Source organism: Capsicum annuum, unplaced genomic scaffold, assembly GCF_002878395.1.
Source record: "Capsicum annuum cultivar UCD-10X-F1 unplaced genomic scaffold, UCD10Xv1.1 ctg80841, whole genome shotgun sequence".
NCBI lineage: Eukaryota > Viridiplantae > Streptophyta > Magnoliopsida > Solanales > Solanaceae > Capsicum > Capsicum annuum.
Window position 1 is genome coordinate 64,073 of NW_025891515.1, and position 12,845 is coordinate 76,917.

Below are 12,845 nucleotides of genomic sequence, written 5' to 3' on the forward strand. Positions count from 1 at the left end.
TTAAACTAGAAACAAGAATTAACCAAGAATTAAATTCACATCTCACAACTCTTTGATTCATCTTCTAACATCAGAAATTAATTTTTCAAAAATTATAGTGAAGACAAATGCAGAAAATAAAAATTAATTTTCCATTAATTCACAACTGTTAAATTCGTGTTGTAACAAAGGAAATTGCACATAAATTCAAAAGAGTCTAAAATTGAAGAAATTTAAAGGGAGACAGATATAGGAAAAAATAAAATAATTCATTCATTCATTCTTGATTGAAATGGTAGATCCATATTTACAACAAAACTCAAACAAAAACTGCAAAATAAAGAATCTTTCATCTAACATAAACCTAACCATGAAAACTTCACATTTCAATGAAATTAAAAAAAAAAAAAAAAAATCATAAATACTTAAAACTAAGGGGATGGTGGGGTAATCATCTCCTCCGGCTCCATGTTGAGCGGTTCCACAATCACCCGTAAAAAAATGGTTAATCTGCCGGAGTTCGCGGTGGCGGTCCTACGCCAGTTCATAGAAGAGGCGGTTGAAGTCGTTACAGAGGAGGAGAAGGTCATAGTTATGGGAGAGGTTGATCCTCTTTCTGGGTCTCAAAGGAATGCCTGGCATCTTTTCAATTAAATCTGATTTTGAGTTGATGAAGATGAATTTTGGGAAGAGTAGATGGGTGTTTATATAGACCAAAATAAAACCCTTTGGTCTTCCCGCCCTTTGGTTGGTAGACGTGTGAATGGTGGAAATCAAAGAGAGGTAGCGCATACCCAATCAACGCAACGTCTGATTGGACGTGCCGCAGTTTATTTGAGGTGTAATAAATATTCAACTGTTCACATCTGTCCCTTTGAATATTTAGAGTTTTTAATAGAATGTATATGAGATCGACTATATACCATTTCTTAAATAAAGAATAAAAGAAATAGACCGGACACATAATATATGCAATACTGTAAAAAGGTCGATAATAGACGCAGAGTTAATGCGATAAATCTGACATTAATCAGGCAACTGAAGGGTAGTCAAAATACATACACTACCATGACTTACAAAAAAAAAATAAATTCATACAAGATTAACTACGATTTGTTGTTGTTACAAGTGGTTCTCTTATGCCCGGGTCTCTTGCACAATGAACACTTGTTCCTCCTCTTTGACTTGAAAGTCTCGCCCACACCCTTAACGCGTTTTATTTTCTTCCTTCCGTGCTTGGTGACCACGAGTGGTGGAATAATTTTCACGTCTAGCAATTCTTGTCACACGCACCATAGGGACTCCAAAGGGACAACATTAATTGATTCCGAATAGGCAAGGAGGTACTCTTCCACTACAGGGGCGAAGAGTAATCATAGACACTCAAACCATAATCATCACCGTGCTTTGATCGCAAAGCGGCCATAGCGTGATCGCATGGTATTTTGACCAAGTCAAACTTCCTACATGAACAAGACATTTCCCTTAGGTCGACTTTGGCCGTAGAGCCACTTCCAAACACAGTGTATTGCCTTTCGTGCCCACTTATGTTCTCCACATAGAAGGAGTCGCCTTCGCTCAAATTATCTCTTAAGATCTTTTTGATGGCGGGAACAAATTTATTATCCTTACATTTGAGGACGTAGGCACACCTCTCCCTAAATATTTCACTAAACCTCTTGGCAATTGAATTGAATATAGATGCCACGAGGTACTCCCTTTTATCAATCAACATAGCGTTCACCGACTCGACAATATTTGTGGTTATCACATCAAACCCGTTGTTGGAGAAATATGCCCTGGTCCATTTTTTAAAATCAAGCTCATGCTCGAGGAAAAAGCTACCTCGGGACAGTAGTTCTTGAATTCCACAAAATGGTCGCTAAACTCCTCGGGAGAATATGCCTTTGCCGCATTGTAGAATAGATAGAGGTTTTCTCCGCAGTGGTAATTTACCCAGAGATTTTCACCTAGGTGCCTTATGCAGTACCCGTGATGAGCATGGTTGTACGTCTTCGTGATGCCGTTGGCGATGCTCTTGTGCCTATTGAAGATAAAGCACAAATATGGTCCATTGACCATAATAGACTTTAGCTTCTTAAAGAAGAACGTCCAAGACGTATCATTCTCCTTGTTAACAATACAAAAGGCAATGGGATAAATATGGTTCTCTGTATTCTGTGCAACCACGCTTAGTAGTAACCCCTCGTACTTGCCGTATAAATGAGTGTCGTCGACCGCAATAACCTTCCTCATGTGTGTGAATCCCCTAATGCAAGGGCCCAACGATAAAAAGTAGTACATAAATCTACAATCGACTTTATTTACCATGATGGAATAGGTAGTGCCATCATTAAGAGTGTCGATCATGTACGAAAAAGCGGGCACGCAGTGATACTCATGCTCCGCTGTCCCTCGAACCATTTCTTTGGCAATCACCCCCCCCCAGCCAACATTTCCAATAGCTTGGTCAACTTTTTAAGTTTTTGAACACGATCCTCCGAATCTCACTAGTGTCCGGACCATTTTCTTCGTGATACATGTTCACACAAAGCGATGCAATGACTTTAGACAAGATTTTCCAATGGCAGCGGGTGGCGTATTCGACGTCGTAATTGTGATTGCCGACGTATTTATAGATGACGAATCTATCCGTGCACATACTTCTTCGCCTACAACATCCACCCGCAGCTAGGACAAACACATTTCACCTTGAGGAATTTGCTACAGCTCTTCAACGTAGCATAATCAAAAGAATTTCTCGCAACTGCTATGTCCAGCAACAATTTCAGCTCCTTTTTACTGCTAAATGTTTGATTTAGCTGAAAATTAGTTCCGTTGGAGAAGGTGTGGTTGGTTTGTGCTCTCAATTCGCACTTTTTTCCCCCTTCTTCAGAGAAAATTGAATCTTTCAATTCCATTGAATCATCTTTCGAATCCATTGGTTGAGCATCCAAACTTTCATCTTCAAATAAATCATGTTCATCGATTTTCGATTGTGGTGGCAAAATTGTCGGAGACCCCGTAACAACATTTATCCTCAATAATGACCTAGAGCCATCGGCAGCGACATCAAACATGTATAACGACACATGCCGATCATTATTTATAAACGTAGGATGTATTTTACCACGCTCATTCATTAAATAGCTAATCACAATGTTCTTTGGCTCGCATTCTAATTCTTCGCTCGCAATTACGCTTCGAACCATGTCGTCGTACGATCCATTGCGACGTAGCGAGATGGGTGATGTCTCCTTTGTAGATGATTTCCACCTCCAACAGTTGGGACCCTCCTCCCACGAACCCATATAATTACCACTCACGACAATTACCTCAGCTACTGCTATAATAGATTGCACAATTCGATAATAGATCAACGTTTAGGTCTATAGATGGTCGATGACTGGTCGATCACTGGTATCAATACGTCCGGACAAAGATGCGAATCGACTGATTTTTGATATAATCGTTGCCCTCCAAGCACTGGGATGGAACAATGTATGTGTAGGCTTTCTAAACAACTAAAATATATCCAATGATGAGGTATTGAGCTGATTTGGAAAGCTTTTCGAGCTAGTAGAAATGGTGTAAAAAAAAATTTTGCATTTTTTTTTTTTCAAAAATGATGGAACAACAATGGAGGCAATAATGAAGAATGGAGATTTTAAGTTGTGATGAACAATTTTTCGCCGGAAAAGTTGGCGGAATCGGAAATTATTGGTGAAAAAGGGAGCTCCTATTGGTGGCTTCTTGGACAATTTTCTAAATTAAAATAGGAAATATAAAAAAATTGTGGGAATATAGAAAAAGGTGGAAAATATCAAATATTAAATGGATGAGGTGGGAGACTAAAGTGTAAAATTTAAAACTTGTGTGGTTGGTTTGGATGAAAGAATGGATGATGTCATAAATGTGTCTAAACACCTAATTTTCCAACACTTGTGTTTAAATGCTAAAATAAGTTTTGAAAGTGTCTAAATGTCAAACTAACCCCCACGAATGGACCGAGCCAGCAAATCCAGTGACTATTCCATTTCCAACTATCGACTGCTTGACCAAAGGCCATAGCAGGGTTCATTACTGCACCATAAAGACCACCACCACCTAAGGTGTTTGCACCAACTACGAAACCAATTGAAATTGGGGCAATGCACTCCATGTCACCACTTTATTGTAGTTGCATAAACTGTGTATACAAGTTGAAAGATCATAACTATCATGAAATTAACTGTGTTTCATGGTGTTTCTCCACCTCTAAGAGCATATGATGATGTGTCCTGTACAATTTATAAATTTAGTTAATTAACACAAATACCGGGGAAAAAAAACTTGACAAAGTATAGTCTCAAAAAAGATACTTTATTATTTGTCTTTGTGAAGTCAACATGAATTATTTATCCGAACACCTCTAGAACTTCTTTTTTATATTTGATTGTTGTATCAAAGTCTTTTTCTTTATCTATGTCATGCCTACATGAGTTAATAGCAAAGTGTATAGACATGGGAGTGGCATTACGTACCAAGCCACCGGTAGCAATCTTGAGGAGGAAGAGAGCACTGACGGATCCAAGCAATTGAGCGATCCAATACAATATAGTTTTAAACAAGGAAATGTGACCTCCCAGAAAGGCACCAAACGTAACAGCAGGGTTTACATGACCGCCAGATATATTTGTTGACTCTGAAACAGCCACAAAAAAAGAAAATGCATGGGAAATCGCTGCGGCAATAAACCCACCACCTGGAGTGGGTGCTCCATCACTGGTCAACATATTGGCTGCAGAAGATACCAATATTTCGTATGTTATTACTGATATAAAAATTAAAACTGAACTAATTAATAGTACAATTGTTGCGTCCGTATTTAAATCATATACAAAATTTAATTACGGCGATTATCTTATCCTATACATAGTAAATTATTAGGCCACAAAGACCTTACCTAATGCAATGGAACATCCTTCACTGGGAAAAACAAAAATAAAGATGGAAACAAATTCAGCAAGAGCAGCCTTGAGAGTATCAGGATGGGTAGCCTCTTTCAAATTTCCAATAATAATTTTCATTTTCTTTTAGTTTTGCTGGCAAAAATAGTAAATATATATGATGATATTAGAGGTGCTAGTAGTAGTACTATTTCTCTCTCTTAACTCAAGCTCTTGTTATATGTTTTCGCTCCTAACAAGGCCTTTCTTATATACTAGTAGTGTAAGAGATGATATAACTTATAATTATCACATGCATTATATTTTCTAACATTATAATAATAATAATACTATGCGCACACACATGGAGAGTGGTAGGTACTATGAAATAAAATATGTTATTTTAATTATGCGCATGGTCACTTCACTTATATTTGACTAGAATAATTTATTAATGTTTGGGTCAAAAAGGTCGCTTCTTGGTGCTTATGGTGTAAGTCCCCTATACGAAACAAGAACATCACACGTTTGTACCCTAACAATATTTCAAGTGTCTTCCTTTGGGGAAATTTTTGCATGGTCCCACTTTTGTTTTTGTTAATACATAAATTATATGTTAATCATGATTTTGCTTAAAACGTGAATACAGACATTTAATTTGACTTATAAATTACAGGGAATAAAACATATTAGTTGCAGTAGACAAGACTTTTATAATTAATAGTTAATTTAATCTATAACCACGGTGAAGAATCTATTTAAATTAACTTATTTTAAATGTTTTTAAACACGATTATAGTGTTTGCATAAAAAATTTTAAAAAAAATAATTTTAAGTACTTATTTTAAACTAAAATAATAAAAATAAGTTGAAAGCTAATTTATGGGAATCAAACAAGCCCTAAATGACCAAAATAACCGAGGGCCGAGGGGTTATCAAATGTGTGTTCAATATGGAGAAAGATACTTTTTTTTCATGTTGAGATGAAAATAATACTTACGATGTTAACGGCCAGACCACCACCCTGGTATGACCAATTTACGCACACATCATTTTTCTTTAGTCTCTTTGGAATGGAGTTCGGAGCCTAAAAGACAAGTTTTTTTAGTCAAAATTCTAAAAGGGCACCCCAATACTGAAAATTTTCAAAAGGGACAAGGAAAACACAGGTGTTTACCTTGTTTATTAAGAAGTTAACGTTGTCAATGCAAATGTTAGAATGTAAAGTAAAATGCTGAGTTTACCTTATAAGGTGAATTTATTTCAAATGCATTGCATTACAAGGTAAACTGTGTCCCTTACCTTACAAGGTAAACTGTGTCACTTACCTTATTAATTTTCTTTTATATACCACTCATTCATTTCATTCATTTTTTCACTTCACTCTATTCATCTATATTAATTGTGTTTATTTTTGCTCAAAGTCTACTTTATGAAAAAAATTTCACTTTAAGGTATACTTTAATCACCTTTTTATTTAACATTTTTCAATACCTAACAATCAAGTATGCAGTATAATATTATTAATCATTTTTGTAGCTTACTAATTTGTGATATATTATTGTTACCATATCAACTTATTAAGCCTAAACCTACGTTAAGTTAGTATTGTCATGCATGTATAAAAAGTTTGCCCGTTAGTTGTATGCTCCAAACTAATTTTAATCGTCTTTCTGTATAGATATGGAATATCAACACTTTGTGTATCCAGGACCATCACAGTATGACGTATATGCCACGCAAAATAAGCATCGGTCTGAGGCTATTTAGAAAGGCACATTAAAAGGAAAAAAGACATGTTTGATAGTGCAGCATGATGATAATGATTTTTGACAACATGTTAGAAATCATCCGTTCCATCCTCATCTTCTTAATTATTTTAATATTTGTAGTTTTAAAAGCGTTATAGATGTTGGATTTGTTCCCTGAGATTTTTTCCTTATTATTGTACTTGTTGAAAGGTAGCAACCAGCAATACATACCTTTCACTTGAGAACGGGTGTAGCGACTATAACCTTACAAGATATGAAACTCATGTTTGGAATGGTCATAGATGGAACTCTCATTCTTCATCTAGGTGCTGCTCAGATGTTGCCGATTAACAGGCAATAAATTTTTATCGAATTAACAGGATGGATACCTGACCTAGACTTTTTTCAAGGAAATAGAATTTTTTTAATGAGATTAGAGAAATATATAGAAAATTTAATTGAAATAACTGATGAAACTGAGGAAGAGGTGCAACGAAGAGTTAGATTGTACCTTTTTTTATTGTGCGGCGAAACAATATTTCCCAATAAATCTGAAAATAAATTTAGTACAAACTTTTTGATTGACATGCATGACTTACCCGCAATATCAACACAGGCTTGGGGAGCCGCTGTGCTATCGTACCTCTATTTTTGTTTGTGTCGTGCGTCGATGGAGAAGTCACACTGCATTAGTGGTTTTGTTTCGTTATTACAGGTATGTGAATTATATAATATATTTTTTCTATTTTGAATTACTTAATTTATTGTGATGACAACTATTGTTGATTATATTTTTTTTTAGGTATGGGCATGGGAGCATATTGTCCCATTGCAACCACTTCTGCTGCTTCCGAGCGAGGAAAATTCGGAGGTCCTGACCGCACACGCACGTAAATGGTCTCGTGGTAGAACTCATCAAAATGAGCTCGTAGTGTGCATGTCATAATAAGAGATGTATTAGACAACCTTACTGAGAAGCAGGTATTTTTTATATTATCATGTCATTTTTTTATTTTTTTCTTAATTTGTTTTGTTTGTAGTACTATAACACAATTTTCCACCAACTAAAAAAGCTCATATATATAAGAGTGGTGAAATGCTAAATTATTATCGCATGCAAAATATTAACTATTGTGCTTCGAAGAGTCATATGCGTACATTGTGTAGTAATTTTCACTATAAACTCTAGACCCTGCTATATATAAATTTTATTATTGCTAAAGAGATATTTCACAATCATATTATGTTTCTTTATAAATAATGGTAGTTGTCATTAACATTATTCACTTCATAGTGAAATTTTTAAAATACATATTTGAGGTTAGAGTTGAATTCTTAATATATGCCTGTTAGTTGTTAAACTAAGCAAAAATTAGGAAAAAAAATTGTGACACATTAGTCATAATATTTTTATTATGTTGTAGTTTATTTGGCAGCCATATTCTGAGCAAAGAATTTTGACTTACTCGCACATCAAATTCACTGTCAGTGGGTTCTTCAGCAATAGTAGAATGTTCCACGCATGCATACATGTCAAGCGTTTGTAAATTAAGGCGATTATCAAAATTTCAACGGTACAAAGAATTAAGATAGAGAATCATCATTCCAAATAGGAGTTTTACCAAATATTGATTGTCCGTTGGATGTAAAATAATTCGAATAGCATCCAGAAATAAACACATCATCTTCCGGATTAGTAATACACAATTTACTCCTAAACAACTTTTTCAAATGATCATATTTGAGAGATAAAGGAAATAATTTAACCATTATAGGACGTCGACTATATCGCACCGAATCTCCATCATTCAAAACTTCACCACCCCAATGTAAATTTACTCTTACTTTATCCATTTTAAAGTAAGAAATGAATAAGGTTCAACAAATTTTTGAGTTATGAAGTTTAACAATTTTTTTGAGTTGATGCAAGAAATGAACCTCTGCTCACACTCTTTATATAGCAGCGATAATTTTAAAGTTGTTACAAGGTAAACGTGGGATCCTACCTTATAAGGTTAACGACTCCATTTACCTTGTAGTCTTACACTTTGCCGACACTTACATATAGATAATAGATAAGGTAAACTTACTGTTTTACCTTATAAGATAAACTCACCATTTTACCTTATAAGGTAAACTCGCCATTTTACCTTTACATTCTAACATTTACTCTGACGGCATTTACTTCTTAATAGACAAGGTAAACACCTGTGTTTACCTTGTTCCTTTTGAAATTTTTCAATATTGGGATCCCCTTTTAGAATTTTGACTAAAAAAACTTGCCTTTTAAACTCTGGACTCCTTTGGAATACCTATCTACACTAACTTCTTGATCTAGTTCATGAAAAATATATTGCATCAAATGTGAAAGTTGAAGTGTCCCTGTCTTTAATTAAACTCTTGTAACGTGATTAATTAACACATATTTAAAAAAGGAAAGACAACTTTATTTGAAACACACAAAGAGAGTTCTTCCTAATTAGTTGAAGTGAAAATTGAAGAAGGTGTTCAATTGAAATTAAATGCATTTGAAAAGTTTAACAACGTCTCTCAAAGCAAGGTAAAGGAGAAGATCAGACAGATCTAATTTTCTTACAAGTTAACTTCTTAGCTCTCTTTAATTTTAGCTACGGAGGACAACTTTTGTTCACCTGTATATATTTTCATAACTTTTTTTGGATAGGTTTTATATATAATTAGCCTTACTTTGTTCTTTTGGAAGTGGACGTTGGTCAATGTCCCCTTCCTTTTTTTGTATTTTAGAATTAGATGAATAAACAATGACAGGGACACTAAGGAAGAGATTCTATTGGCGATAGGTTAAGAAATGGGTACACTTTCTAACCCCCACGAATGGACCGAGCCAGCAAATCCAGTGACTATTCCATTTCCAACTATCGACTGCTTGACCAAAGGCCATAGCAGGGTTCATTACTGCACCATAAAGACCACCACCACCCAAGGTGTTTGCACCAACTACGAAACCAATTGAAATTGGAGCAATGCATTCCATGTCACCACTTTTAGGGTCAATTATAGTTGCATAAACTGTGTATACAAGTTGAAAGGTCATAACCATCATGAAAATAATTGTGTTCATGGTGTTTTTCCACCTCTAAGAGCATATGATGATGTGTCCTGCACAATTTATAAATTTAGTTAATTAATACATATAGAAAAAAAAAAAAAAAATAAGCTTGGCAAAGTATAGTAAAAGGTACTTTATTATTTGTCTTTGTGAAGCCAACATGAATTATTTATCCAAACACCTCTCGAACTTATTTTTTATATTTGATTGTTGTATCAACGTCTTTTCCTTTATCTATGTCATGATGCCTACATGAGTTACTAGCAAAGTGTATAGACATGGGAGTGGTTACGTACCAAGCCACCGGTAGCTACCTTGAGGAGGAACAGAGCAGTGACGGATCCAAGCAATTGAGCGATCCAATACCAAATACTTTTATACAAGGAAATGTGACCTCCTAGAAACACACCAAACGTAACAGCAGGGTTTACATGACCTCCGGATATATTTGCTGACACTGAAACCGCCACAAAAAGAGAAAATGCATGAGATATCGCTGCGGCGATAAGCCCGCCACCTGACGTGGCTGCTCCATCGCTCGTCAACGTATTGGCTGCAAAAGATACCAATATTTTGTCAATTATTACCAATACAAAAATTAAAATTGAACTAATAATACAATTTTAGTGTGTTTACTATCTTAGCGTATATATAATAAAAATATTAGGCCTCAAAGACTTACCTAAAGCAATGGCACAACCTTCACTGGGAAAAACGAAAATAAACATAGAAATGAATTCAGCAAGAGCAGCTTTAAGGGTATCAGGATGGGTGGCCTCTTTAGATTTCCAATAACAATTCTCATTTTCTTTTAATCTTGCTTGAAGAAGAGAGTATATATACAGTACTTCTTTTAATAGTAGTAGTAGTATTTCTCTCTTTAATTCTAGTTCTTGTTGTATGATTTGGTTTCCTAACTGATTAACAAGGCCCCTCTAGTAGTATAAGAGATGATTTAACTATATAATATATTTATTTGGCAGCAGTATACATAATTGTCACATGCATTATATTCTCTAATATAATAATACTATGCGCACACACAAGGAGATCGTAGGTATTGACTATGGAATAAGATGACATTTTTTACTTATGTACATGTACACTTCACTAATATTGTTTGTACATAAAAGGTGACTTCTGGGTGCTTAAGGTGTTAAAGTCCCTTACACGAAACAAGAAGAACTTCACACAGTAGCCCTAACAATATTTCAAGTCCCTAATCCCTTACCTTGGGGAAATTTCTGCATGGTCCCAGCCTTGCTTTTGTTAATACAAAATAAACTATAGGCATAATATATAAATATATTTTTTAATTTGACCTCCGATCGCATTTAAAATCTATTACTTTGATTGTGCATAAGTAGACATTTAAACTTATATAAAATTAGACAAATAAACACACGTGTCCAATGACGGATCTAGGTTATGTAATATGGGTGCTTAAGCACCCATTACTTTTTGTGACAAACACTATTATTATATACAAAATATAGTAATTCTATTCAAATATATTGACTGAACACCCACTCTATGTAGCAATTTCCAAACTAAATATTGTTGAGCACCCATGATATTAAATTGCAAAATCGGCCACTGCATGTGTTCAAGGTGGCATAATACACTTAGGACGCCATATAGGGAATAAATTGTCCATGTAGGACGTTACATGGAACGTATGTGTCTACATATTCATATTCATATAAGTTTAAGCGCTTATTTGTGCACACTCAGAGTTGGAGGACACAGATATAAGCTGAAGCAAAGTTAAAGGACATGTTTATACATTATGCCTAATTATAAGAGTCGTGATTTTGCTTAAATCGTGAATACCAGAAATTTTATTTGATGAACAAATTAAAGGGAATAAAACACGTTAGTTGGAGCAGATGAGACTTTTATAATTAGTAGTTCATCTATCATCGTGTCTAAGAGTCTGTTTGGATTAACTTATAAGTGTTTTTACAAAGTTTTGTAGTGTTTGGATAAAATATAAAGTGATTTTAAATATTTATTTTAAACTAAAATAACAGAAATAAGTCAAAGGCCAATTATGAAATTCAAACAAGCCCTAAATGACCTGAATAGCTGAGGATTATCAAATGTGTGTTCGATATGGGGGGAAATATTTGTTGTTTTCTCATGTTGAGTTGAAAATAATACTACAATATTAACGACCACCCACCCTGGGCTGACAAATTTACGTACACATAATCAGGACAAAGACTTTTATTTTTCTTTTCTTTTGTTGTGTTTGATTCATAGCAGAAAGAAGACATCAATCTTATGATTAAAAAAACTACGTAATTTATAGTAATATATTTTATATCCAATTTCACATGTAAAACAGTATTTGTTTTCGTAATTACCTGACCCTTATTGTTTTGGTCTACAGGCCCACTTCCACCAAACTTTAGCAGCATCATGTCATTTTGCTTTAGGCTCTTTGGAATGCTTAGCTACATTAATCTCTCGATATAGATTATAATTCATGAAAAATAAAACACATCAACTGATAAAGTTGATGCCTATCGTTAATTAAATACTAGTACAAGGGAACGAAATTAACAAAAGTTTAAAGGAAAGACAAATTTCTCTGAAACACAAAGTGAGCTCTCCTTAATTAGTTGAAGTCAAAATTGAGAAACTGTTCAAGTGAAATGCATTTGAAAAGTTTAAGCAACGTCGCTCAAAGCTAGGTAAAAGAAAATAATATATGACAAATACATAAATATGATCCTAAACTTAACATCAAATTATAACATTGATCTTAAACTTTGATAGTGCACAAATAGGACCTTTAACTATTCAAAACCTGAACAAATATGACATCCGATCCTATGTGGCAAAACACGTATTGTACAAGCAAAACTGGGCACGTCGGGCTAAAAATTTGAGCATTCCAACAGTAAAAAGAGGGTAAATAACTATTATGCCCTTACTAATTCCTTTTTATATATTTAAATGACTTTTCACTATTATTTTTTCATTATTTTCGGCTCAAAGATGAAACTATACTAATAATAAATAAATAAAATTATAGTTTTAATAAAACGTTATTAAAACGTTATTAAATTAACGTTATTAAAACGTTATTAA

General features: G+C 34.3%; 2 protein-coding genes and 1 pseudogene across 2 annotated transcripts; all 3 read right to left on the bottom strand.

The window, feature by feature from the left end:
• Positions 1-1,333: 1,333 nt before the first annotated feature.
• Positions 1,334-2,403, bottom strand: LOC124895244. The gene is made up of 2 exons (XM_047405694.1): positions 1,970-2,403; positions 1,334-1,778 (listed from the first exon to the last, which is right to left on the bottom strand). Exons 1-2 carry the CDS (start codon positions 2,401-2,403, stop codon positions 1,334-1,336), a joined length of 879 nt encoding a protein of 292 aa, XP_047261650.1.
• A 1,299-nt stretch (positions 2,404-3,702) lies between these two features.
• On the bottom strand, positions 3,703-5,124 carry LOC124895243 (aquaporin TIP1-3-like). Its single transcript, XM_047405693.1, has 3 exons — positions 4,925-5,124; positions 4,503-4,759; positions 3,703-4,259 (listed from the first exon to the last, which is right to left on the bottom strand). Exons 1-3 carry the CDS (start codon positions 5,046-5,048, stop codon positions 4,218-4,220), a joined length of 423 nt encoding a protein of 140 aa, XP_047261649.1. The 5' UTR covers positions 5,049-5,124; the 3' UTR covers positions 3,703-4,217.
• Positions 5,125-9,464: 4,340 nt separating this feature from the next.
• LOC107873643 lies at positions 9,465-10,996 on the bottom strand (annotated as a pseudogene).
• Between the last annotated feature and the right edge of the window lie 1,849 nt (positions 10,997-12,845).

Coding starts and splice junctions, on each gene's coding strand:
- LOC124895244 (XM_047405694.1), bottom strand. CDS start 2,403: ATGGTTCGAGGGACAGCGGAGCATGAGTATCACTGCGTGCCCGCTTTT. Junction 1,779..1,969: donor TACAACCATGCTCATCACGG/GTACTGCATAAG, acceptor AAAATGGACCAG/GGCATATTTCTCCAACAACG.
- LOC124895243 (XM_047405693.1), bottom strand. CDS start 5,048: ATGAAAATTATTATTGGAAATTTGAAAGAGGCTACCCATCCTGATACT. Junction 4,760..4,924: donor AGGATGTTCCATTGCATTAG/GTAAGGTCTTTG, acceptor TATCTTCTGCAG/CCAATATGTTGACCAGTGAT. Junction 4,260..4,502: donor AGATTGCTACCGGTGGCTTG/GTACGTAATGCC, acceptor TAAATTGTACAG/GACACATCATCATATGCTCT.